Below are 24,742 nucleotides of genomic sequence, written 5' to 3' on the forward strand. Positions count from 1 at the left end.
CAAGCGTGAGCCACCACACCCGGCCCATTTCTTTACTTTTTGTAGAGATGAGGTCTTGCCGTTTTGCCCGGGCTGGTTTCAGACACCTGGTCTCTCTTTTTTTTTTTTGAGACGGAGTCTCACTTTGTCACCCAGGCTGGAGTGCAGTGGTGCGATCTCGGCTCACAGCAACCTCCGCCTCCCGGGTTCACGCCATTCTCCTGCCTCAGCCTCCTGAGCGGCTGGGTCTACAGGCGCCCGCCACCACGCCCGGCTAATTTTTTGTATTTTTCATAGAGACGGGGTTTCACCGTGTTAGCCAGGGTGGTCTCAATCTCCTGACCTCGTGATCTGTCCGCCTCGGCCTGCCGAAGTACTGGAATTACAGGCGTGAGCCACTGCGTCCGGCCTATAAGTACTTTCATGTCTTTGGCTGCTGATTCCAACATCAGTGTCCGGCCAGGGTCAGTTTTGATTGATTTTCTCTCCCTTGTGGGTCTTGTTTTCTTGCTTCTTTGGCTGCTAATTTTTCACTAGTTGCCCCAGGGATTGTGAATTTTGCCTAAATATTTTTGGACTTTGTTCTGGGATGGAGTAAGTTTACTTAGAAACAATTTGAGGCCAGGCGCAGTGGCTCACACCTTTAATCCCAGCACTTTGGGAGGCCGAGGCAGGCAGATCACCTGAGGTCAGGAGTTTGAGACTAGCCTGGCCAACATGGTGAAACCCCATCTCTACTAAAAATGCGAAAATTAGCCGGGTGTGGTGGCGCGTGCCTATATAATCCTAGCTACTCGGGAGGCTGAGGCAGAATGGCTTGAACCTGGGAGGTGGAGGTTACAGTGAGCTGAGATTGCGCCACTGCACTCCAGCCTGGGAGACAGAGCAAGATTCCGTCTAAAAAAAAAAAAAAAAAAAAAAATTGATGCTTTGGGGTCTTGTTTTTAAGATTTCGGTTTTGTTTTAGGTGGACCAGAGCTAACTAGTAACTAGTTAGCTAATAGATCTTGGGCCTTGAGACAAACCCATCTGAGTATTCAATGTCTTATGAATTCTGAGGTTTTCTAGTCTGGTTGGTAGCAATATCTGGCACTGTTCTCTCTAATCCTTCCACTGGTTTCCTGCTGGCATGCATTGATGGTGCTCAGCCTGGTGCTCACAGGAGAGCCCCCGTAGCCTCCTGCCTGGCGGTCCCAGGAGAGCCCCTGCAGCCCCTGCACCCCGCCACTGTCTGCCAGCTCCTCCCGGGTGCTCTGTCCTGCAATTCTCAGCCTCATTTTCCCCCCGGACTCTCAACTCCACTTCCTCAACTCAAGGAGTCTGCTGGACTCCACCTCTTACTGTGCCCAGCCTGGAAGCTGCCAGGCAGAAGGCTGTTACCCTAGGGCTCCTGGCACCTCGTTCCCACGCAGGGGTCACTGTCCTTCTTTGGCCGAGGGCTGGCATCCCCACAGCCAGCACCTCTGTCCTTTGCCTGGATTTTCAGCTGTTTCCGGTGGGAGGGTGAATCCAGACCTTGCTACTCTCTGGACCAGATCTCCAATTCGTTACATTAATTTTCATTTTAATCCTAAAGAAAAAATAACTGAAGTGAAGATAATTGTGTCACTTAAAGTAACTGTATCTTCATAACAAAGATACATGGTTTCTCTTAGGTCTCCCTGAAGCTAATTTGCAACTTGGATGCACCTCAGGCCCATCAGAGCGCCTTCTGCCCGGCAGGAGCTGAGCCAGGAACTTCAGAGGCCCCTGGACACCACATTCTGGCACCGAAGAGCCAGGAGGAGCAGGAGGGGTGACAAGAACCCATGTGCTGGGCACTACCCTCCTGCCCTGCAGGGCCTGAGGCTGTGGAGCTAAAGCAGTTGGGTTCTGAGGCCAGATCAGCCCCAGGCCACCCCCAGATAGGCCTGTGAGCCTGTCCTCCCTGGTGGCCCTGAGCCTATGTGCATGGCTGGGGTGGGAATGGCTGGAGGGGTGGAGAGAGGCCAGAGGGGACCACGGCTGAAGGGAGCAGCTGCCTAGTATTGGGGGACTGTAGGGGTGTGGCTGAGCCTCGCTCCGATGCCTGCCTGCTGTCCACACTCACACCTGGACACTGCCCACCTGCAGCCGCTGCACCAGGCCCACCCCCCAGCAGGCCTCTGGTGTTCACTGTAGTCCTGGCTACCTGTGCCATCTCACCCTTACCCTGTCAGGCCTGGCCCACTACCCTGCCCTGGGAAATGGCCCCTGCGCCCACCCCTCCCCTGCCTCTCCAGCAGGGGCTCTCCCAGCCCCCACCCACCTCTGTGCCTTGGCACTCACACTGGAAGGGCCTCTTCTGTGGGCATGCTGTGCCTTCCGGAACTCCAGGCTGGCCTGCTTTGCCCATTCCCGAAATCCAATCCTGGCTCTCGCTCCCGCCCATGCCTCTACCCCAAGCTCATGTCCACCCAGCGGCCCCCGCACAGCCACCCGTGGGGTGCTGCCCTTATGAGTCCTGGAGGCTGTGTCCACCCCACCCCTCGATGCTGGGGGTCCAGGTGCCCAGAGCTCCCTGTCCCTTGCTCCCTCCCAGCCTCCACTCCTTTGCCTAAACCCAAGTGGTCTGTGTCAACCTGGCCAGCCAGTGGCGCTACTGACACCATCTTGGTGAGGCTGTGACGGCATCTTTGGCAGGGCAAATGCCTACAATCCACTGACTTCAAGGAAATACTATTCTCCACAAGGGGCCTATCCTCGTCAGCTGAAGCCAACTTCCCAACGTCTGTACCTCCTACACGTTTCTTACTGGTGGTGTTTCTTGGCCAGAGCCTTGATACACGCCCCCCAGTCCCAGTGCTTTCCAGGGAAGCCTGGGGCTGCCACGCGGGCTCCTTCCTCACTCCCTGGCCCGGCCCCAGCTCTGGGACATGGCCTAGGGGTGTGCGGGAACTGGGACCAGAGGACAGAGGGCATCCCCTTCACGGCCCGTGACTGGGTGGGGCGGAGCTGGAGAGCTTGCAGCTGCCAGGTCAGGGAGGAGGGAAGAAAGGACGGCGGTAGAGATCACATGCGGTTTAATTGTGGGAGGCTGAGAGCAGCATTTTTACCAAATTGGTGTAAAAATGAAACGGGGTCCAGACGTGTACACTGACAGTTACAGTAAATTTCAAAATCCAAGCAGCAATTTGAATCATTTCTTGAAAAACAAACACAGACAAACACCAAACACGGAGTTGGTGCCCAGCACGGTCCGCAGGGTTGGAGGCAGCCCTGCATCATGGGTGTGGCCAGGCACTGTGTGCCTGTGCAGGGGCCCAGCTCCTCGGGGACTGGCCCACGACCTCCCACTCAGCGGGCTGAGCCGATGCCTGGCCGAGTGGGGGCCGCAGCCGGCAGGCCTGGGTGGCTGCCCGCGCCCGCAGGGGACATCGGGGAAATGGGGGCAGAGTGCGGGACCCACACGCTGCCTGAGGAGTCTTAGCAGGGTGGACAGGCCTGGGGGGTCTCTACCAGCAATGCAATAAATATGCAAATCCAAGCGCAGAAAGACCAAGCGCAGACCCCACGGGTGCACGAGGCCCAGCCTGGTTCCTGCGGGCACCACCGGCTCTTCACAGACCAGGAGTCTCCAAGTCGGCAGCTTTGGTGTCCCCGAGGTGCCGTGGGAGGCGGTGGGCAGGTGGGACATGCCTAACACCTACGTCTAGCAGCCTCGGGGGGCAGTGGCACTGGGCCGGACAGGGTCCCACCAGCAGGACCCTTCCAATCCCGTTGCATGGCGGGGGTGGGGTGGGGATGCTGGAGTGGCCTCCGGTGGCAGGCGGGGGCACGGGCCTAGCCCTCCCGCACGCTCACACGTGGCTCAGCCAGGGAGCTGTGGATGATGCTGACGATGGACTCCAGGCCACTGCCCTCCAGCAGCGTACGGTGGTCGCCCTCGATGACGTGGATAGATACTTTCCCATCACATACCTGCAGGGGATGCAATCAGCTGCCGCCCCACCCCACTCCCGTCCCCGCCCCCGTTCCCGTCAGGCCCCTTGCGCACCTGGGAGAGGTTGTAGTCCGCGCCCAGGTCCTCGCCGTAGGCGCCACCCGTCTTGGCGCGCAGTAGCATCACGTTGCCGTGGTACTTGGCCTTGGGTGTGTACTGCTCAGCGGCACGCAGCTTGTAGTAGAAGGACAGGGCCGCGAAGCTCAGCTCCTGGCGGTCCAGGCCTTGGTGGCTCTTGATGATCAGGTCCACGGCGGCTGCCACACGCTCCTCCAGGCCCTTCAGCGGCAGCAGCGCCTCCAGCACCTGCGGGGTCGGGCTCTGAGCAGGTGCCGGCAGCACCCAGAGCACCGGCCTGCCCTGTGCTGCACTGTGGGTGGGCTTTTTTTTTTTTTTTTTTTGAGACAAGAGTTTCGTTCTTGTTGCCCAGGCCAGATGCAGTGGCATGATCTCAGCTCACCGCAATCTCCGCCTACCAGGTTCAAGCGATTCTCCTGCCTCAGCCTCCCCGCGAGTAGGTGGCACTACAGGTGAGTGCCACTATGCCGGGCTAATTTTTGTATTTTTAGTGGAGAAGGAGTTTCTCCATGTTGGTCAGGCTGGTCTCGAACTCCCGACCTCAGGTAATCTGCCTGCCTCAGCCTCTCAAAGTGTTGGGATTACAGGCATGAGCCATCGCATCCGGCCGGGATCGGCTATTAAAGGGGTGAAGCTGGGGGGCCTTTAACGCTCTTTGCGTCCCATCCCATCCTTCCCTTCCCCCTTCCGTTCCTGCCCAGTGCTCTGGGTCCTGCAGCCTCAGGGGTGTCCAGGACCAACCTTGTTGTGCTCCATGTCCGTGAACTGCTGCACGAAGAAGCATATGGCCTCCGTCTCGGCCTCAGCCTCACAGCCTGGGGTCAGCTTCGCCCGGTAGCTCTGAGAGGAAGGGGGGGCTGCTGAGCAGATGGAAGGGGCGGGGCCTCCTGAGCAACGGTCCCCCAAAGCCAGGCCACAGGTGGGGAGCCCAGACGTTTGCCATAGGCCTCTAGGACCGGCCTGGCTCTCACCTGGGTGTAGGCCAGTACGTAGGTGGGCGAGCCGTCGAACAGGAAGAGGCTGTTGTGGGTGGGGGCCGGGCTCTGCTGGGCCTGCAGCTGGGAGCACATTTCAAAGGCCACGCAGGCCCCGTAGGAGTAGCCGGCCACGCGGTAGGGGCCCTCGGGCTGCACCTGCCTGATGCAGTCGATGTAGTAGGCAGCCAGGCTGTGGATGCTGTCGAGGGGTGCAGCTGCAATGGCAGTGCCGGGTACTCAGCATGTACAGGCGGCAGCCACGGGCCCCGTGATGGCCAGCACTGCCCACCGTCTCCAGAGGAGGGCCCGGGAGTACCTCGGGTGCACTGCAGGCCATAGGTGGGGATGCTGAGCCGGGAGGCCAGGCTGTGGAACACGGTGGTGGAGCCCTCGATTGGGTGCACCAGGAACAGGGGCCGCTCCGAGCTCTGCACCGAGTTGAGCCGCATCAGGGTGGGGCCCTCCGGGTTCACCAGCAGGGAGCGCAGGTTCAGCTGAGTCTGCTGCTGGGCCAGACCATCCTCCTTGGGCGTGGGGGATGCCAGCTCTGTGAAGACAGGGGCAGATGCCAGGCTGGTCTGGGTGCAGAGCCCTGGCACCCAGGCAAGGACATGCAGACACGCACGGAGGTCCCCACGGTGCTACGTCAGGTGGGAGTCGGGGTGGAATGCTCAGAACGGCACCCATGACGAAGGGTGGGATGCCTGCTGGGACATGGTCCAGACAGCAAGGAGGAAGGGCTGGGGCAGCTGGGAGACCCCACTCCCGCCTGGCCGCCCCCACGCACCGTTGGCTGCATCCGCCTTTGAGGACAGCTCCTGCAGTTTCCGGAGCGTGAGCTGCCGCACCTCGCGCACAGAGAGCACCAGGTTGAGCTCACGCTCCAGTGTCTGACGCACCTCCACGCTCATGAGTGAGTCCAGGCCCAGGTCCGCCAGTGAGCTGTCCAGGTTGACAGCGGCCAAGTCGCGGATGCCTGGAAGGGATGCGCTGGGTCGGCAATTCCAGAGGGGGCACGGGGACGGCCTGGGTGGGGTAGGGCTGACACCCAGGGGTGCGCGGGCTGTGCATCTCCCAAAGCACCATCACCACAGTGACACCTGCGCCCGCACCCTGGCTCTGCAGATGGGGAAACAGAGGTGCACAGGGCTGCAACTGCTATGTCCCAAGACCCTGCTGCCAGCAGGGGAACCGCCTGGCGCGGCTCCTGCTGGGAGTGCTCACCCAGGATGTGTGCCACGGCCTCCACCACGTCCTGCTGGCTGTCCCTGTCCCCGTAGGCCGCAGCCTTCTCAGCCAGCACGAAGCTGCTCAGGACCATGTGGGGCTGGTTCAGGAAGAGGTCCAGCACCTCCAGGCAGGAGGCCATGCGCTGGGGCAGCGTGCCACCGATGACCGTGTCGTTGATGCTCATATCCGCCAAAAGGCCCACGTCGCCGATGGCGCCCCACTGCACGGCCAGGCCTGTGGGTGAGGGGGCAGGTGGGCAGAGCTGCGGGGAGGTCGGGGTGGGGAGTGGCCACTGGGAGAGGGAGGGTGGGGTGGGCAGGGCTGAGGGCAGAGGGTGGGGCCCACCTGGGAGGCCTTCGTGCCGGCGTTTCTCACAGATGCGCTCCATGGCGGAATTGGCAAAGCCGTAGTTGCTCTGTCCCGCATTGCCGCGTCCGGAACTCACAGAGGAGAAGACCACAAAGTAGTCCAGCTCAGGGCACGCCTCTCGGGTCACCCTGTGGGCATGCGTGTCACTCCCTATTGGCCGGCACCCCCAGGAGCCCCCAACGTCTCATCCCCAGGAAAGGCCAGAGAGGGCTGTCAACAAACCACCTCGGCTCCCACGGCCCTGAGCCCAGACCCCGGCGGAGGCAGGAGCAGGGCTGTGCGGTGCCCACCTGTCCAGGTTCAGGGTGCCGCTGTACTTGGGCTTGCAGACGTCCTGGAAGAACTCTGGGGTCTGGTTCTCCAGCAAGGCGTCTCTCAAGACCTGGGGGAGGCACCCTCAGCACTCCCTGCAGCTCCAGGGCCTCACCCGCCCACCCAGGGTCCCCCCTTGGTCTTGGGGCTTTTGAGGGCCCCACTGGGGCCTTCCCTCACCACGGCCAGGTTGAAGACGCCGCCCACGGGCCCAAGCTGCGCCGCCTCGGCAATGAGGCCCCGGGCCCCCTCCAGTGAGCTGACGTTGCTGGTGGACACCTGCACCTGTACGCCCTGGCGCCTCCACCGGCGGACCTGCTTGGCCTGGTAGCCTGCGGGACACAGGACTGCGGGCTGGACCGGGCCAGGGTACAGTCTCTTCCCCACACGCCGGGCTGGGGAAGTGGGGAGCAGCCGCAGAGCCCCGTCCAGCAAGCCCCCACAAGATGGAGGGGGACAGACCCCAGGCACCGTGACAGCCCACAATGGTGGGCTGCAGAGAAGGACTCAGGGGCCCAGGGCTGTGCCTGGCCCAGGCTGGTCCACAAGCACCCCTGCCAACTCACCTGTCCGGATCCCAGAGCGAGAGGTCAACACGAGCTTCTGCACCCCGCGCTGTATCAGCCACTGCGCCAACTCCAGGCCGAAGCCACCCAGACCACCAGTGATGATGTAGCTCTTGTGGGCCGGGCAGAAGGTCTTGGAGATGGCCGACATCAGCTTGGGTTTGGCCCCCTTCAGCACTGCCTCCGGCTCCTCCGCAAGCACCTGTGTCCAAGCAGCACCCACCGGCTCAGGCACTGCCTGGGAACCAGAGCCTGGGATGCCCGAGGCGCCAGACTCCTCCCCTCACCTGCACGACGACTTTGCCAATGTGCTTCCCTTGGGCCATGTAGCGGAAGGCGTCCTCCACCTGGGCCCCGGGGAACACCGTGCACTTGAGGGGCCGTACCACCCCATCCCGGATACCGGCCTGCACAAGCGCCGACACCTCCCGCCAGTCAGCACTGCTCCCGTTGAAGAACGCATCCAGCAGGACCCCATGGAATGTCACGTTCTTTAGGAAGATGGCCATGCCTGTGGGCAGGGGCCGTGCTCACCCAGGGCCTTCCCACGTCCACCCACACCCATCCATGCCCACCCCCGCCCAGGCGCTGCCGGCCTCACCGAGTGGGTGGTTCTGAGAAAGGTCGAATTTGCCAATTTCCAGGAAGCGACCGTGCATAGCCAAGCACCTCACGCTGGCCTGCAGCTTCTCTTCCGCCAAGGAGTTCAAGACCAGGTCAACACCTAGGGGCCAGAGGGGACCGACAAGTCACACCCACTGCAGGCCCAGCCACCACAGTCCAGAGGGCCAGACCCTGCTTCTCCCTGGGCTGGAGGCTAGGCAGGAGGCAGGTGGGGGCTGTGGGGGCCACTCACCCTTCCCGCCCGTGTGCCGCAGCACATGCTGCTCGAAGGACGTGTCCCGGGAGTTGGCGAAGCTGGTGCTGTCGAGCTGGGGGAACCTGGCCTGGAGGTACACCCGCTTCTCAGCCGACCCTGGTGAAGAGAGGAGGCGCAGCTGGTGAGTGGGGGTGGTGGGGCCAGGAGGGCAGCGGGCCGCTCAGGGGGCGAGGCCTTACCCACGGTGGTGAAGACGCGGCAGCCCAGACTGAGGGCGATGGCGATGGCGGCCTGGCCCACGCCGCCTGAGCCCGAGTGGATGAGCACCGTCTCCCCAGGGCGCACCCGCCCGCGCACCACCAGTGCGTAGTAGGCTGTGCTGTAGACAACAGGCACTGAGGCCGCCTCCTCCAGGGTCCTGGGGATGCAGCAGGTGGGTCAGCACAGGCCTGGCCGCCATCCACGTGGGGCCCAGGCTCACATCCTCGACACACTCACCAGTTGGAGGGCACATCCCAGAGGAAGTCTGGTGACAGCAAGACAGAGGTGGCCAGGCCCTCGGCAGGCACCAGTCCCATCACACGCTTGCCGCTGGCATCTCGGCCTGAGAACTCCATGCCTAACAGGCTGTCCTGGGAGGTCCACTTCCCTGAGGGAGACAGCACTGAGCCCCTCACTGCCCGCCCTTCCCTCCCGAGGGGCTCCCAGGCAGCTTCTGGCTGCTGGGGTCTCTGCTCCCCGGCCCAGTCCACTCCCACAGCCCCATGCCACACATACCTGGGATGGCATCAGGGGACAGCTTGCCAGTGGCCAGCATGATGTCACGGAAGTTGAGGGAGGCGTAGTAGACTGTGCAGAGCTGGGCGCCAGGGTGGGTGGGCTGGGCGTGGCGCAGCGAGGAGCAGACCCAGCGGATGGAGGACAGGTCCCCCCGGGTGAGGGTGGTCACAAAGGCGTGTGCCGTCAGCTCCTCAGGCTTGTCTAGGGAAACAGGGAGGTGGGGCTGCTGCGGGGCCTTCAGGTGCGGTCTCCCAGGAGGCGCAGGGCAGTGTCAGGGGCTCACCCTCCTCCAGCAGGAAGTGGCGGAAGGCCCCCCAGGCTCCATCGCGGTAGACGTTCATCACCAGGTCTCCCTGCAACACCTTCTGCAGTTCTGCGGAGCCCGGGTCCACCTCCGGGACGCGGGAGGTGCTGCTCAGGTTGGAGAGCAGCACACATCTGGGGGCAGAGGTGGGGAGCTCAGGATGGGGAGGTGGAGGCTGGTGGGGAAGGGGAAGTGGTGAGGGGCTGTGCTCCTACCGGAGGCGGTGCCCGCCGAGCTCTTGGCGGAGACAGTTCACCAAGCCCACCACGCCCGAGGTGGCACAGTTGATGGCCTTCAGCCACACGGGCTGGGAGGAGTCTTCGTCAGCCAGGATGCCCTACAGCGGGTCGGGGAGGGTCAGGCCACACTGGGCAAGTTGGGAGGTGGGGCGGGGCCTGGAGGTGGGGCGGGGCCTGACCTTCAGAGACTCCACCCATCGGAAGCTGGTGTCGTCTATGGGCAGGAAGATGGGGCTGCCCTGCGGGGCGGGCCGGCGGCACAGGAAGAGTGTGGAGCCGTAGAAGGACTTCTTCAGGCCCACCAGGCGCAGCGACACCCTGGAGAAGAGGCTCTCCCACGCGTCCTGTGGGGGTGGTAGTCAGCACCCTGCCGGCCTGGCCCTCACCCAGCCCCCACCCTGTCCCCCTGCCCGGCGGCCGCACCTGGCTCAGGATGCCCTGGCCATACTGCGGCTCAGCGGAGGTGAGGAAGGCCATGGTGTCCCCCAGGGGGTGCCCCCGGAGCAGTGTGTGCAGCAGCAGGAAGCCCCCTTCTCTCAGGGCAGCCACCATGTTGCTGAGAGCTGAGGCCGGGTCCCCGAGGGCAGCCACAGCACAGTTGCACACCAGGAGGTCAGCGCTGCCCAGGGCGCTGGGGGCAGGGTCTGCGGGGTCCCACTGGCCCTGGGCAACGTCGTGCTGCTGCAGCTCGGCCTGGGCAGCCTCCAGGGCCTGGGGGTGGCGGTCAGTGGCCGTGTAGCTCAGCTGCAGCAGGGGATGGGGGCTGAGCAGGCCTGGGATGCGGGAATACAGGTGACCGTGGCCAGCCAGCACCTGTAGGGAGTAAATTCTGGAATCAGCCCCACACCAGGCAGGTGCCCCTGACTTGGGGCTGGGCAAAATGTCCATGAGGCCATAGTCTGGCAGAAAGGCTTCCCCGTCAACCTGATGACGGTGCCAGCTGTGGGCACGCACACATGCCACTGGTCTTATCCCTGGGGTCCTGCCTAGGGTGCACCTCTTCGAGCCCACGGGCGGGCCCTCCACAGTGGCTGTGTGGACCGCACAGGACGCCTACAGAGAACCACACAGGGAACTGGCCGGCCCCACCCACCACCCAGGGCCTGCGCCGTGTCTGTGCTGTCTCCTGCAACTGATGTTGGGGTGGGTCCTACAATGTTCAGGGCAGAGGCCTGGCTGCCCAGGAGGCACCCACCTCCACCACCTTCATCTTCGGGCTGGGCATATTCTCAAAGGCAGTGTCCAGGCAGGCCTTGAGTGCCGGGGAGTCCAGGAGGCCGCTGAGCAGAGGGTCCTCTGGCAGCTTGGGCCTCTCCTGGGCCAGCACCTGTGCCAGCTCCAGCTGCAGGTTCCCGTTGAGCTGAAGCCTGCAGGCAGCCCACAATAGCCGGGGCAGTTCCTGCTGTGAGGGATCCCGGGGGACCTGGGCCCCATCCAGTCCGGGCACCGCCATCTTCAGCCCCTGCTGGGTCACCTTGGTCTGCAGTGCCTGCGCCAGCCCTGGGGAGGGAGGGAGGCAGGCCTGGTGTTCCCAAAGCCCCAGGGCATCTGCCTGGCATGGGCTCTCAGACCCACTCTGTCCTGGGGCCACCACCCAGCTCTGCCCACAGGATGAGAAATAGCTGAGGGTTGAGGAAGGGGCTGCCCACCATTGGGATGTTGACTCCTGCCCACCGTGGACACAGTGAGGGGCTGCATTCAGCTGCAGGGGCTACTCTGTGCCTAGCCAAGGTGTCACCTTGGGCTGAATCTGTCATCTTTGCCCCCAAGTACCCCTTCAAGACTGAGGAACGGTGACCAGGGACAAGAAAGGCTGGGGGCTGGGGAAGGGAGGGAGGCTGCTGTCGTGAGCTCCGGCCGGAGAGTTGGGCTAGGGTTGCTGACTCCAAAGGGGGCCCCGTGGAGAAGCAAGTCTGGGGTCAACATGAAGGGGAGGCAATCACTCCCCATCGCCAGAGGTGTCTGAAGCCAGCAGGGCTGGGACCTCACCCTTGCACAGTTGCAGCTCCTCCTGCAGGGCAGTGCGCTCAGACAGGCATCCCTCCTCCATGTGGGGAGTGAAGCAAAACTTCTCCAGGATGGGCACCTGCTGCTCCTGCTGCCGCCGTGGGGCAGACTCAGTGTGGAGCCGGGAGATGTGGACGCCTCCGGCCACTGTGACGCTCAGCCACCTGCTCACCACCACGTCAGCCACTGTGAGGATAGGCTGGGTGAGTGCGGCATAGTTGGCTGGGGGCACTGGGCTGGGGCTGGGGCGGGGCTACCTTGGGCCTTGTCCTGCAGCGTGTACAGTTTCTGCCTGTGGGTGGCAGGGTCAATGTGGATGGCGGTGATGCGGGTGGGCAGGTGCAGGCCGTGCTTGGCCAAGCCCAGGATGGACATCTGCAGCATGGTGTCCATGAAGCTCACCCAGTTATCCTTCCACAGCAGCCTCCCTGAGTCACCTGCACACAGGGCCTGGTTGGTGCTGTGGAACTCCCAGGTCCCTGCGGCCACCTCCCAAAGCCCGCCGGGCCCCTCTGCTCCCTCCCAGGCTGCATGCCCAGCCATGGGTGCCCTCTGTGGTCCCCACAATGACGACCGCCCTCCCCGGTGGCTTGGGCAGCAGCACAGTCAGTACCCACCTTCCAGGCTGGCCTCCAGGATGCCCTGGAAGTGAGGGCCGTAGTCGTAGCCGCGCAGACACAGCTCCCTGTAAACTTCAGCCTGGGCCAGGAAGAGGGGCTCCGCGGGGTTGGGGGTGGGGCTCTCCGGGAGGTCGAAGAGCCTGGGGTCAGGGTCATCCCACTGGTACACCTTCCCTGTGGGAAGGCAGGTGCGGAAGGGCCTGAGGACGGGTGGCATGGCCAGTGGGCACAGCCTCCGCAGCTCCCGTGCCACCGGCCCTGCTTACCACTCACTATCAGGTTGCCGTTCTCTGACACCTCAAAGGCGCGGGAGGCCTCCAGGAGCCGTACCTCCAGGGACACAGTCCCTGCAGAGCAGGAGAGCCGGAGATCAGAAGGCAGCACCCGCCCCCAGCTACCCCCGCCTCGGTCCTGGGGTGCCCCTCACCAGTCTTGGGCAGGATGGTGGCCTGGTGCAGCACCACGTCCTCAAACACCACAGGCAGCTGCTCAATGGCCAGGCCCAGGGCGCGGGCCAGCGTCTTCCACACTATGCTCAGGTAGCCGGTGGCGGGGAAGATGACGCGACCATCGAGGGTGTGGTCCACCAGGTAGTGGTCAGGAGACTCGGAGCTGGTGTCTGCGGGAGGGCACGGGCCTCAGCACAGAGCTGGCATCTGTGGGGAGGGGAGAGCCTGCCCACCCGCCGGGTCCCTGCTCACCGATGTTGTAGACGGCGGCCGAGGGGGAGCCAGAGCCGTTGGGGAAGTCCTCGGCGGCTGGCACGTCCCAGGTCAGGCTGTGGTCCCACTTGATGAGTGGGGAGATGAGGGGGGTTCCTCGGGGAGCTGGAAACTCCACAGGCGGGAACAAGGCATTGGGGTTGGCGTCAATGCTACAGAGAGGGGAGGCACGGGCAGCACACCCGTCACCGGGGTCCAGGGGCTCTGGGTTCAGCCCACCCACTCCCTGTGGTAGACCATCCAGGGCTGCTGCTGCCACTGGCCTGGGTCAGTGAGGGGCCCGCAGCCCTGCTCACCCACCCCACGCCGTCCCCGACTCCAGGAGACGAGACCCGGGCTGGGAAGGGACCCACCCTGAGAGGTGCAGCCTGCCGATGCCGGTGAGGAAGAACTCCAGGTTGTCCCTGTGATCCTTTTTCATCAGGGGGATGATGGTGCAGCTCGGCTTCAGGCCACGCTTCAGGACAGCCTGGGGGCGGCAGGGCAGGTGGGCTCCCTTGGTGCTCAGCTGAGGTGCCCATCCCAGGCTCCCGGTGCCTGCTGCCCCCAGGCTGGGCCTACCTGCAGCAGGGCATGGGGCGCGACCTCCAGCACCACTGCATGCTCAGGCACGTGCCACAGGGCCTCCTGGAACAGCACAGGGCTCACCAGGTTGTTGACATTGTACTCGGCGGAGGACGTGCGTGCCAGGCTGCCGTGCCACTGGGCCTCGGGGATAGAGGTGCTGAGCCAGCGGGCTGAACGTGGCTTTGGCTCCCGGATCACCTGCATGAGGGGCCGGGTCAGTGCTGGGTTGTGGGCCCCCCGGCCCGCCCCGCACCCTCCTAGGCCGTGTTAGCCCACCTTCTTGAGCGCCTGCAGCAGTGGGGGTGCGATGGCCTCCATGAAGTAGGAGTGGAAGGCCATACCACCGGTCCGCACCTCCTTGGCAAACACACCCTCCTTCCTCAGCTGCTCCACGAACTCAAACACCGGGGCCTGGGCATCGTGGGAGCCTGAATCAGCATCCTGGCTGGGCACCCACCTCAGGCTCGGAGAGGTAGGACGCGTCCACCTCACCCCGAGGGAACCGAGAGGGAATGGGCAAGGGACGTGGGGACAAGCCTGCCCCATGCCCCAGGCCCGTCAGAGCCTGGTGGGGCGTCGTAGACTTGCAATGGCAGGCGCAGGGGACAGAGGAGCCCGCCCAGGCCGTGGCACCCACCTGAGGTCCCGAGATGGTGACTGTGTCCTTGGAGTTGTGGCAGGCGGGCACCACGCCCGGGGGGCAGCGCTGTTTACATTCCTCCCAGGACAAGCCTATGGCAGAGTCAGCCTCGGAGGCTTAGCGTGAGGACCGAGCTGCTCCCAGCCACCCACCCACCCAGGACACCGCCTGCAGCTGGGGGCAGTAATGACAGGCATGGTAATGGCAGCCTTGGAGCCTTCATGAGAAAGGTTCGCTCCCTGCTGTGTTTGACCCGTGGGTGGAGGTGTCATTACAGAGCTACCACTCCAGGGGCAGCTCCTGGGAGCCCGGTTCCCAGATGGTGGCCCCCTCAGTCCTCTGCGGCCTCGGTTCTTTCCAGGCCCTGCCCACGTGTGGCCCACGGGGCTCAGAGATGGGTGCCAACGGAGGGCACCAGTCTGAGGGAACCCTGACGACCTGTGTGTTAGCTTCACCAGAGCCCCTGGGTTCTTGCTATGCTGGGGCTGTATCCTCATCACACGGGGGCTCCACGCAGGCCTGATGCCCGTGGGCACGTGCCTAGGCCCAAGGCTGCCAGGTGTGTGCCCAGTGGGGCAGCTGCACGGGGACTCGTGCACGGCTGTGTCTGAGCTGGGTGTCAGCGGGCCAGCAGGGGCCACTCTATCTTATGGGGGCCCGGCCAGGGCTGCAGGTGAGGACCCCACAGCGAGAAGGCAGCCTGCTTTCTTGGAGGTGCTGGGGGCCCCTCCGGGAGACCTCGGGGACACCTACCCACGGCTGCCATGGCGCCTGGCGGGAGATGGGCTTCTTTGATGCACTGTCCCCTCCAGTAGGCAGCGAGGACGGCCTCCTCCTGGGACAGGCAGCCGTCGGCATAGCCACAGGCCACCTCCCCCAGGGAGTGGCCGATGATGCCATCTGGCCTCAGCCCCACGCAGCTCAGCAGGTCTATGAGGCCTATCTGGGGTGGGAACAGGACACTCAGGTCGCAACCTCCAGCAGGTGCAGCTGTTGGGGGCGGCCCCCGGCCCCACTGGACCATCTCCACCCCCGCACCCCATCGACCCTCCCAGGTCTCCTGATAGGAAAGAAGCCCCTATGGCCCCAGCACAGCCCCACTGAGACCCTCCTCCCCTCCCGTCCTGCCCCCAGCACAAGGCTCTGCCCAGCAAAAGGGGCTGTCAGGGACCCTGGACTCAAGACTGCAGCTCCTGGGCTCCAGGGAAAGCCAGAGCCCTGGGGCTGGCGTTGCTCACACGCTGGAAGGCTGGGCCCTACCTGGATGGCGGTCAGGCTCACGAAGGAATGGACAATGTCATCAAAGGTGCCCTCGTCTGTGCTCAGCAGCAGCTGTGACACTTTCAGGCCAAACGGCTTCACAGCCTCATCGGAGCGCAGGATGGAATCTCGGAAGCGGTCCAGGCGCATGAGGCTCAGCCCCATCCCACGCCACTGTGTCCCCATCCCTGTCCCAGAGAGCATGTCATGAGGCTCAACCCCATCCCACGCCACTGTGTCCCCATCCCTGTCCCAGAGAGCATGTCATGAGGCTCAGCCCCATCCCACGCCACTGTGTCCCCATCCCTGTCCCAGAGAGCATGTCATGAGGCTCAACCCCATCCCACGCCACTGTGTCCCCATCCCTGTCCCAGAGAGCATGTCATGAGGCTCAGCCCCATCCCGCCCCACTGTGTGCCCATCCCTGTCCCAGAGAGCACCTCAGGGGACCACCAGCTCCAGCTCGCCTGCCTCTCCCCAGGAAAGGGACCACCTTGGGGGCAGAGTGTGGGCTCACCAGAGCAGATGAACCAGAGTGGGCGCTTGCCAGCGGGCACCTGCTGCACCTCTGGGCCACCGCGCTCACCACCCAGCATGGCGTAGCCACGGAAGGGCATGGCGGTGGTGGGGACGGCCGCGATGTCGTTCAGCATACTCAGAAAAGCCAGGTCCTGGCTGTGCTGGAGGCCCTGCTCCAGCAGCTTCTGCACGGCCTCGGGGGTGCGTCCGCTGGCCCGCAGCAGACGGGGCAGGGTGGTGTGTGGGGCGGGTGCCGGGGGCGGCTGCGTGTTGGGCCTCAGGATGACGTGCACGTTGGAGCCCCCGAAGCCAAAGGAGTTGATGCCCACGTTGCCGCCACGGACGGGCAGGGGCTGGGCCACCACTTGCAGCCGCCCATCCGACAGCGCTGGGATCTCTGGGCTGGGGCTGTGGAAGTGCAGGTTGGGGGCCCAGAGCCCGTGCTCTAGGGACAGCAACACCTGCGGAGGTACGTGGTGAGTGGACACCCGCCCCACTCCCTGTACTGCTGCCTGAGCTGGGGGCAGGCACCTCCCCGAGACTCCAGGGCCCTCTCCGACGCACTTCCTGCCCCCAACCTAATTCTGCCATGGCACAGGGGTCCAGTGACCCCTTCCCTTCGGGCCTTGCTGCCTCCCAGCCTGATGCGGACCCACCGAAGCCTGGCTGTGGCCTGAACACTAAGGCCCCCTTGGCCCAGATGTTGCATCTCAGAGGCTGCAGAAGTTGGGGGGCAGAGGGTGTGAGTGACTGTGGGTGTCGGGGCTCCTGTGCCTGGTCTCTCTGAAGGGCCCCAGGTCTCAGCTAGTGGGTCAGGAAGCTGTAGGGACGGGTGGGCGACACGGGAGACCCTGATGCTGCTGTGGACCCCCCAGGCCTGCTCCTGCCTCGCTCTTCCCACCCAAAGGGCTCCTCCAGCTCGACTGTGTCCGGCATGGGCTCTGCAGGGCATGAGACCCCCAAGGAAGGCCCAGCGAGCCTGGCCACGAGCTCTCCCTGCTGTCAGCCTCAGTGCCTCTGCTCAGACCCGCAGCATAGCCCGGAAGACAGGGGCTCTTGGTGGGAGAGCCCCCACCTCCACTTGGCAAACAGGAAGCAGCCATGCCCAGCCATGATGCAACCCAGTCCCAGGGAGCAGGAGCCTGAGGGACCCCCAAGCCCAGCCCCACCTACCTTGGCCAGGGCTGCCAGCCCCGAGACTGGCTCCGGGTGCCCCATGTTGGACTTGGTGGAGCCGATGAGCAGTGGCTCCTGGCGGGTGGCGCACAGGGCTCGGGTGATGCCATTCAGCTCCTGGGGGTCGCCCACCTGTGGGAACATGGGGGGTGAGGGGCTCTGGCCAGGTCACCTCTCCAGGCATGGGCGTAGGTTAGGGTTGTGGGGTGGTGAGTTGGGGGGGGACGCGCATCACCTTGGTGCCTGTGCCGTGGGCTTCGATGTACTCAAACGACTCAGGGGCCACTCCGGCTGACTGGTACAACGAACGGATGAGCTGCTCCTGGATATCCCCTGAGGGGAAGGTCACGCCTGCGGAGGGCTCGGCTCAGTGCTGCGGCCGCAGCCCCGGCTCCCACCTGCCCCCTGGCACCCCAGCAGAGCCCACCTTGCTCCTTGAAGCCATCTGTATTGGTGCCGGCGTTCAGGATGGTGGCATACACCCGCCGGGCCAGGGACTTCTTGGTCAGCAGGACGGCCACCACACCCTCTGAGCGGCAGTACCCGTCCCCTGGGTGGAGCAGCACCTCAGGCCCCAGGCTCAGCCTCACGCTGGCCCCCACCCCACCGGGAGGAGCTCTGGGGTGTGGGGTGGGTGCTTGGGTGGGGGATCCCGGGAGCTGGCAGGATCCTGCACAGCGTGGGGCGGGTGTGGGGGGCCGTCCTGTGCCACTGTCCCACCTGCCCCGGCCTCGCGGCCGCACACTCACCTGCTGCATCAAAAGCCTTGCAGGTGCCCTCGGGGCTGAGCATCCCCAGCCTCAAGAACTGCACGGAGGTGTTGGGCTTCAGCAGGATGTTGATGCCCCCCACGATGGCGGCAGGGCACTGCCCGCTGTGGATGGCCTGGTAGGCGTTCTGCAGGGCCATCAGGCTGGAGGAGCAGGCCGTGTCCAGGGCGATGCTGGGCCCTGCAAGGAAGGGCGCTGCGGCTCATGTGGGGCTGTGAGCACACGAGACCCCTGAGCACACTTCCTGCCACCAGGCTGGACACACGTTACACGGAGTGAGCCCACACCACGTGGTTTCTGCTCAGCATGTGCGGACCTGAAGGCCACCCACCATCGCAGGAGGCTGGGCAGGACCCACCTCTGAAGTCGAAGAAGAAGGAGAGCCGGTTGGCCATCATGGCTCGCTGGCAGCCCACCATGCTGTAGCCCATGAGTGTTTCAGGGTCTCGGCTCAGGGCCTCCGAGGTCTCAGAGCCGCTCACGCCCACCCAGACGCCAGTGTGTGTCCCTCGAAGTGAATCTGGGTTGATGCCTGCCACAAACAGTGGTCAAGATGCCATGGTGGGCCCCATGGTGCAGCCAGCCCACCCACCCACCCAGCTCTGGGGTGAAGGTCCCATCTCGGCCTCACTGGCTTGGGGTGAGGGGGGGTCCATCCCAGTGGGACCCTGGAAGGGGCCTAAGGAGGGTGAGGTGTCCTGCAGAGGGGCCGGAGCAGAGCCTGTGGCCAGCAGCCAGCCCAGGTGAGGCCTGGAACAAGAACCAGGTCACAGAGGGAAAGAGGCGGAGGGGGCCGGCGGGCCCAGGGGAGGGCACCAGGCGTGGCCAGAGTGGCTCCGGGAAGGACAGAGAGCAGCATTGTCCGTAGGCGACGCCTTTGGCCCCTGGTGTCACCGGCAAGCTCTGATGAGCTCGTTGGCCAGTGGCCTCTCCAGCGCCAAGGGCAGCCTGCGCCAGGACAGGCCGTGATAAGGAGCCGAGGAGACAAAGGCCAAGTGTCCAGGCTCGGAAAGGAGAGAGGGACACTGGCCACCCCTGGGGAGCAGAACCTTAGTCTTCGGTTGGGGCCTGGCAGCAGGAAGGGCGCAGGAGAAGGGCTTCTGCCTCTCGGCCAGCAGGGCCCCTCCTCGCCCCTGGTGGGCTGGCCCTGCCCTAGGGTGGGTGGGTGTGTGAACCGCTCACACCCAAGGGCAGCCCGGGGCTCAGCCTCCCCATCAGGAGGTCCTTCTCCGCCAGGGAGCAAGCGCCTGGACCTTAAGAAACGGCATGGCTGGGCGCGGTGGCTAACACCTGCAATCCCAGCACTTTGGGAGGCTGAGACGGGTGGATCACGAGGTCAAGAGATCGAGACCACCCTGGCAAACACGGTGAAACCCCATCTCTACTAAAAATACAAAAATTAGCCGGGCGTGGTGGCGGGCGCCTGTAATCCCAGCTACGCAGGAGGCTGAGGCAGGAGAATGGTGTGAACCCGGGAGGCAGAGCTTGCAGTGAGCCGAGATCGCGCCACTGCACTCCAGCCTGGTGACAGAGTGAGACTCTGTCTTAAAAATAAATAAAAAATAAAAAACAAGAGACGGCGTGGCGCTTGTCCGAGGTCAAATGCCATCCAGAGCCAGGGCCAGGCTGGCGGGATGGGATGGAAATGCCTGGGGTGGGGGGATGTGGGCTAGGGTAGTGGGGAGGGTGGGAGGGGAGAGACAGCAGGGCCGGTGCTGTCCGCTGCTTGGCTGGCGGGGGTGGGGGCCCAGAGGGCCCCTCAAGAACCTCTTGCTCTGGCCCCAGCCCCAGCACCAGCCATACATCAGAAGCGAGAAAACTGGTACGCTCAGGTCAGGGCACACCTGCGACACCTCTGGGGTGCAGTTGTGAAACTGTGGCCTACCCTGTGACCCACACTTCCCTGAGCCCATTGGCCAGGCCAGGGGCACAGCCGGGGAGGGTAGGTGGTCCCAGCACCTGGTTCTACCAGAACCAAGAAGAGAGAACACTGCCTGTTCCACGTGGGCAGCAGGAGCCCTCGGGGCAGCAGCTGCGAATGCCCGACCCACCTCCGTCCACGATGGCTTCATAGGTGACCTCCAGCAGCAGCCGCAGCTGAGGGTCCATCGTGTGTGCCTGCTTGGGGTGGACTCCGAAGAAGGAGGCATCAAACCTAGACAGGTCCTTCAGCTTGCCGGACCGCCGGGGCAGGCCGTAGAGCCCTGTGGGACATGCAGGTGTTTAACTCTGACGGAAGCTGCCCAGAGGTGGGGGCCCTGTGGGGTGCTGCAGGCCCCTGGAGGGGCCATGGTGGAATTAAGGACTCTCTGCTATGCCTGGGAGGCCCAAACAATGGAACAGGCTCCCCAGGAGGGGAAGACCATGGCCCCAAATCGGGGACTGGTACGACTAGGTCTGCTGCACAAGACCCAAGCCCCAATCCTGAGATGGGCCGCAGAGCAGAGAGAGTTGGGTGGGAGTGAGGCTGGGGGACCGTCTGCCGGGCTGGTGCCTCGGCTCCACCATGCTGACTCACAGCTTGCCTGGCAGGTAGAGCTGCTCTGTGGAAGAGCCTACTGGGTGTGGGGCAGTTGCTCCAGGCTCCCGGAGCACAGCTGGTATGCAACCTGCCAGCTCAGGACAGACACGGGCGGGGGCAGCACAGCTGGAAGGGCTCTGGCCCCCCGCACCCCCCCCATGGCTGAGAGACCCCAGCCCGTCACCCATCCTCTGAGCTCGGCTCCTCCGTAACAAGCAGATGGGCCCTGCCTGGGCCAGCCCTCGGCCTTGCAGCCGTTGGGGGAGCCTCCCGTTGGCCTTGCAGCCGTTGGGGGAACCTCCTGGTGGGCCGGGTGCATTTTCTAGGCCACTCTGGTGCAATGTCCAGGAAGGAGGCTGCAGCTTGGCCTCGCCCATGGGTGACCAGTGGCTCTGCAGCTGGGACCGGCCTCAGGCCAGTGCCTGGGTGGTAAGGACACAGCAAGGCAGGGAGGCTGGTGTGAGGACAAAGGTGGAGATGGAGCTTCCCACCCCAGGCACGGGGAGCCCCGCAGCCACATACCCGCCTTCCAGCGACGGTCGTCGTCCGTGACCATGTCCACACCGCCGATGAGGTTGTCCCAGAACTCCTGCAAGTTCTCTGACTCCGGCAGCTTCCCGGACATGCCGGCAATCACCACCTCCTCCATGGCTGCTCTGCAGGGTGGGCGGTGTGAGTGCCCCACACATCCCAGCCACGACACCCCCGTCAGCAGCCTCAGCACCCAGAACAGGTGGACACCCATGGGGCCAAACGCCACCCTGAGGGTCCGTGCGGGCCCTGACCCTGCTCTCGCTGAGAGGGGCTGACCCTGCTCTCGCTGAGAGGGGCTGCATGCTCTGGGAACAGGCCCGCCTCTGGGCCCTGACCCATTCAGTTCAGGGTATTGGCCGGGGTACCCCACTGGAGCTCCCCAGCAGTTAGTGGTTTCTGTGCCTGTGTCGGCTTCCACCCGGCTGAGCCTCAGCCTTCCAAGGCTCCTGGAGCTTGTTCCAGGCCATCCCTAGGGCACCCGGGGGCTCACAGTGAGGAGCAGGCAGGGTCACCCGAGATGGGGACGAGGCCTTAGGTGGCAAGCCTGCTAAGGGCCATCAAGGAAACGGAGAGGCAGAGTCCCAAAGCTGGGGCATGGAGGTGGCAGGGAGCCCTAGAGGGGGGTACTCAGCACCCATGCTCACCCGTGTTGGGGTGGGGGCCCGCTGTCCAGGCCAGCCCAAGAGCCCCAGGGCTGGGGAGGGACGAAATGGGGATAGCCTGTGCTCTGGGGGAAAGGTGGCCCCTGCCCCACTGTGGACCGACCCAGCCAGTCCAACCCCTCCAGCAGGGTCCAACCTGGAGAACCACTCCTGGCCTGGACACGCAGGTGTTGCCTAGCACCCCTCACCTGCGCGGGTGAACCCACAGACGCTTGCCTCCCCATACCGAGCCACACCACAGCAGGCCCTCCCTGGAGCCCAGGTCCCTAAGACCCCGCACAGGTGCCCAGGCCGCCGGCTCCTCATCCAGCATGGGGGCTGATGCAGCCCTGGGGGGAGGGGGCGGAGGCCAGCGCTGGTCTGGCCACTTGCACGAGGCCTCAGGGCCTGATGCGCGCGCCGCCTCTCGGCAGTGCGGCCTCCCTCGGGCCGTACCGGCAGGGTGGCGGCCGCCTTCCCACCCACCGCGATTCACACAGGCTTGGTTGCCCCGGGCCGGCTCCAGGCGCGCACGCTGGGTCCTCGCCGCTTGCTATTCACGCGTGGTCGACGGCCAGGCAGGGGGTGGGAACACCGCGGCGCGCCCGGCCTCCCTTCGCCCCGGGCGGGGGCTGCTCGGGACCCCTGCGCTTCGGCCGGGTAGCGCCACGTGATGGGGATGCCGGTCCCGGCGCGGCCCCTGCTCCCTCCCCCTTCCCTCGCGGCGTCCCCTTCGGGCTGGGCCTCGGCTACGGGGCGGCCCCAGGAGGAGGATGCGGCGGCGCCTTTGTGGGCGCGGGGAGGCCGAGCCGGGGGCTCCTCCAGGCCCTTCAGGGTCCGCGGCCTCCCCCCCGGGAAGCGAAGGCGGCTGTTGGCGGCGCTCCCCGGCGTCCTTCTCCCGCCATCCGCCCACCTACTCCGCGGGGCCCCGGGCGCCTCCGAAGGGGCTCGAACACCGAGACCCGGACAGGCCGCGCAGGCGACCCCTGGATACGGGGCCAGGCCACGCGCGCCCCGAGAGCGGAGGATGAGGAGCCGGGCCGCCCCGGGGACCCTGGGCCCAGCCCCGACCACGACCCGCGCCCCGGCCACAGCGCCGGCTGCTCGTACCTGGTGAGGGCGCGGGCGGCGGAGAGCGAGGCTGGAGCGCGGCGGAGCGGGAGGCTGAAGCGCGGCGGAGAGGGAGGCCGGGGCCGCTGCCGTCTCTCTGGCTCCCTCTAGGCCGGCGCCGACGCTATTTAAACCGCGGCCATCCCCGGGCGGCCACGCCACATGGGCTGACAGCTTGGCTGCGCCGCCCAGGCCAATGAGCGTCGGGGCTGCGCCCCGGGACCCGGCGCGCCGCCGCCGGTGGGGTGATGCCCGTGCGCGCCGCCGCCCGAGCCGGGACCCTGCGCGGGAACGCGCCGGGGGTGGGGTGGGGCTGGGCCTGGGGAGCGCCGGGGGCGGGGTGGGCGGGAAACCACCGCCCCCCGACTTCCGCTTCCCGCCCCGCGGGCCCCGTCGCGCACGCGGCTGGGACCGCGCCCGCAGCGCGCCTCTGGGGCCGTCCCCGACCCCTGTGTCCGCCGGGGCCACGTGTGCGGGATGGGAATGCTTGGGCCACACTGGGGACTACACTGTGGCCACACCGGGGTTCCAGCCGGCTGCGGCGGGGCGCTGGGACTCACAGGCGCGCGGAAGGACGGACTGACGGATCCGCGTGCCCGCACTTCGGCCGCCGTCTCCACGCCGCCGTCGCTGCCCGCGCGGAGCTGGCTGAGGGCGTGGCGCGGCGGCAGCAGCAACCAATCGGGCGCCAGAGGTGTTCGCGCCGGCCCAATGGCGGCTCGCGGGTGGGCGTTGCTAGGCGATAGGGTGATGGGCGGGCGGCGGGGCGGTCCCGGATGCCTCGCGGGCCGCGGCGCGAGTGCGGGCGTTGACCCGGCCGCGGGCGCCCCGGCCGGGGTTACTGTCGGTCATCGCAGCGCCTCCCGTTTTCCTCGCGGGGCCGGCTGGGAACCCAGACCCCAGACGGACGTCCACCCACCCGACGGCCCCTCCTTGGCAGCCTCCCGGGGACCGGGACGAGGCACAGGGCTGAACGGGCGAGCGCACTCCAGGCCGCTGGAGCTCGGCGGAGGGGAGGGGCGCGGCCACGTGGCGAGCGGGGTCGGCCGGGACACCCACCTGCTGTGGTGCGAACAAAGGGAGCCGCTGCCCAGCTTCCCTGGGCGGAGGCTGCGAGTTTTCCAGGCGCGCACCCACGGGCGGGGGCTCAGCCCGGCCCTCGCGCGCTCCCTCCCTCCCGAGTGATTCCTCTCCTCGAATCGTTGCCCCTTGGGCGGCTTGAGCCCTGAAGCGCGGCCTCCCTTTTCTGACCGCTTCGCGCCTGCGGGGCCACGCACCCCATGGGGGGCAAGCGGGCCCTGTGAGGCCACAGGTGTCTCTGGCTGCATGTCCTACTTTGAGGGCTCAGGAAGCCCGGGCCGCTGAAGGGGAACCGGAGACTGGGGCCCCTGTCCCCTCTGCAAGTGCCCGGCTTCCTCCCTCTCCTGAGAGCAGGCCTGAGGGTCAGGCGGCCACTCCGCGTCTTTTCCCTTCTGGGGCTGTGGTTCACGCACGGTGGGACCGAGGGTCAAGGAAGGACAAGGGAAGACAGGGCCGGGGGCTGGCCCCGCACTGGGGGTTCTTCTGATTCAGGGTGAGTGAGGCCCTGTGTCAGCCTCAGGCATGCGGGCACACAGCTCCGGCTCTCCATGCTCCAAAACTCCCAGGTGGCCCTGGCTGCCAGTGCTGGTGGTCAGCGGCCAGCAGGGCCCTGCTCTCTGCAGCCTGTCGGGGGCTGGGCCAGCTACAGGGGAGCCCTGGCCGGCTCCCAAGGAGGTTGGAGACTCGTCCAGCACCCTGAGGGCTTCTACAGAAAGTGAGCGGCAGCGGCCGGGCTTGGTGGCTCACGCCTGTAATCCCAGCACTTTGGGAGGCCAAGGCCGGCAAATCACGAGGTCAAGAGTTGTAGACAAGCCTGGCAAACATAGTGAAACTCCGTCTCTACTAAAAATACAAACATTAGCCCGGTGTGGTGGCGCGTGCCTGTAGTCCCAGCTACTCGGGAGGCTGAGGCTGGAGAATAGCTTGAACCAAGGAGGCAGAGGTTGCAGTGAGCCGAGA

At 65.3% G+C, this 24,742-nt stretch overlaps 1 protein-coding gene across 4 annotated transcripts; it reads right to left on the reverse strand.

The window, feature by feature from the left end:
* Positions 1-3,003: 3,003 nt before the first annotated feature.
* Positions 3,004-22,906, reverse strand: FASN (fatty acid synthase). Of its 4 annotated transcripts, none has more exons than XM_063617402.1 (43): positions 22,703-22,906; positions 20,940-21,068; positions 19,948-20,100; positions 18,255-18,428; positions 17,876-18,076; positions 17,554-17,676; positions 17,362-17,477; positions 17,124-17,258; positions 15,949-16,411; positions 15,432-15,619; positions 14,925-15,114; positions 14,169-14,263; positions 13,808-13,942; positions 13,526-13,729; positions 13,318-13,433; positions 12,944-13,116; positions 12,670-12,861; positions 12,509-12,589; positions 12,240-12,416; positions 11,880-12,059; positions 11,605-11,808; positions 10,811-11,115; positions 10,039-10,428; positions 9,795-9,959; positions 9,592-9,713; positions 9,356-9,510; positions 9,070-9,273; positions 8,791-8,956; positions 8,532-8,710; positions 8,329-8,448; positions 8,074-8,196; positions 7,760-7,983; positions 7,473-7,674; positions 7,087-7,238; positions 6,885-6,976; positions 6,571-6,722; positions 6,220-6,459; positions 5,783-5,971; positions 5,312-5,542; positions 4,990-5,210; positions 4,760-4,858; positions 3,995-4,246; positions 3,004-3,918 (listed from the first exon to the last, which is right to left on the reverse strand). In XM_063617402.1, the coding sequence occupies exons 2-43, from the start codon at positions 21,064-21,066 to the stop codon at positions 3,781-3,783; spliced, it is 7,548 nt and encodes a 2,515-aa protein (XP_063473472.1). In that variant the 5' UTR covers positions 21,067-21,068; positions 22,703-22,906; the 3' UTR covers positions 3,004-3,780. The 4 variants fall into 4 exon arrangements, with proteins under 4 accessions (XP_063473472.1, XP_063473471.1, XP_055096338.1 ...); XM_063617401.1 differs by having other exon boundaries at positions 20,940-21,073; XM_055240363.2 differs by having other exon boundaries at positions 8,791-8,941; positions 22,703-22,905.
* Positions 22,907-24,742: the final 1,836 nt, after the last annotated feature.

The sequence above is a fragment of the Symphalangus syndactylus genome, chromosome 14, assembly GCF_028878055.3.
Source record: "Symphalangus syndactylus isolate Jambi chromosome 14, NHGRI_mSymSyn1-v2.1_pri, whole genome shotgun sequence".
Lineage (NCBI taxonomy): Eukaryota > Metazoa > Chordata > Mammalia > Primates > Hylobatidae > Symphalangus > Symphalangus syndactylus.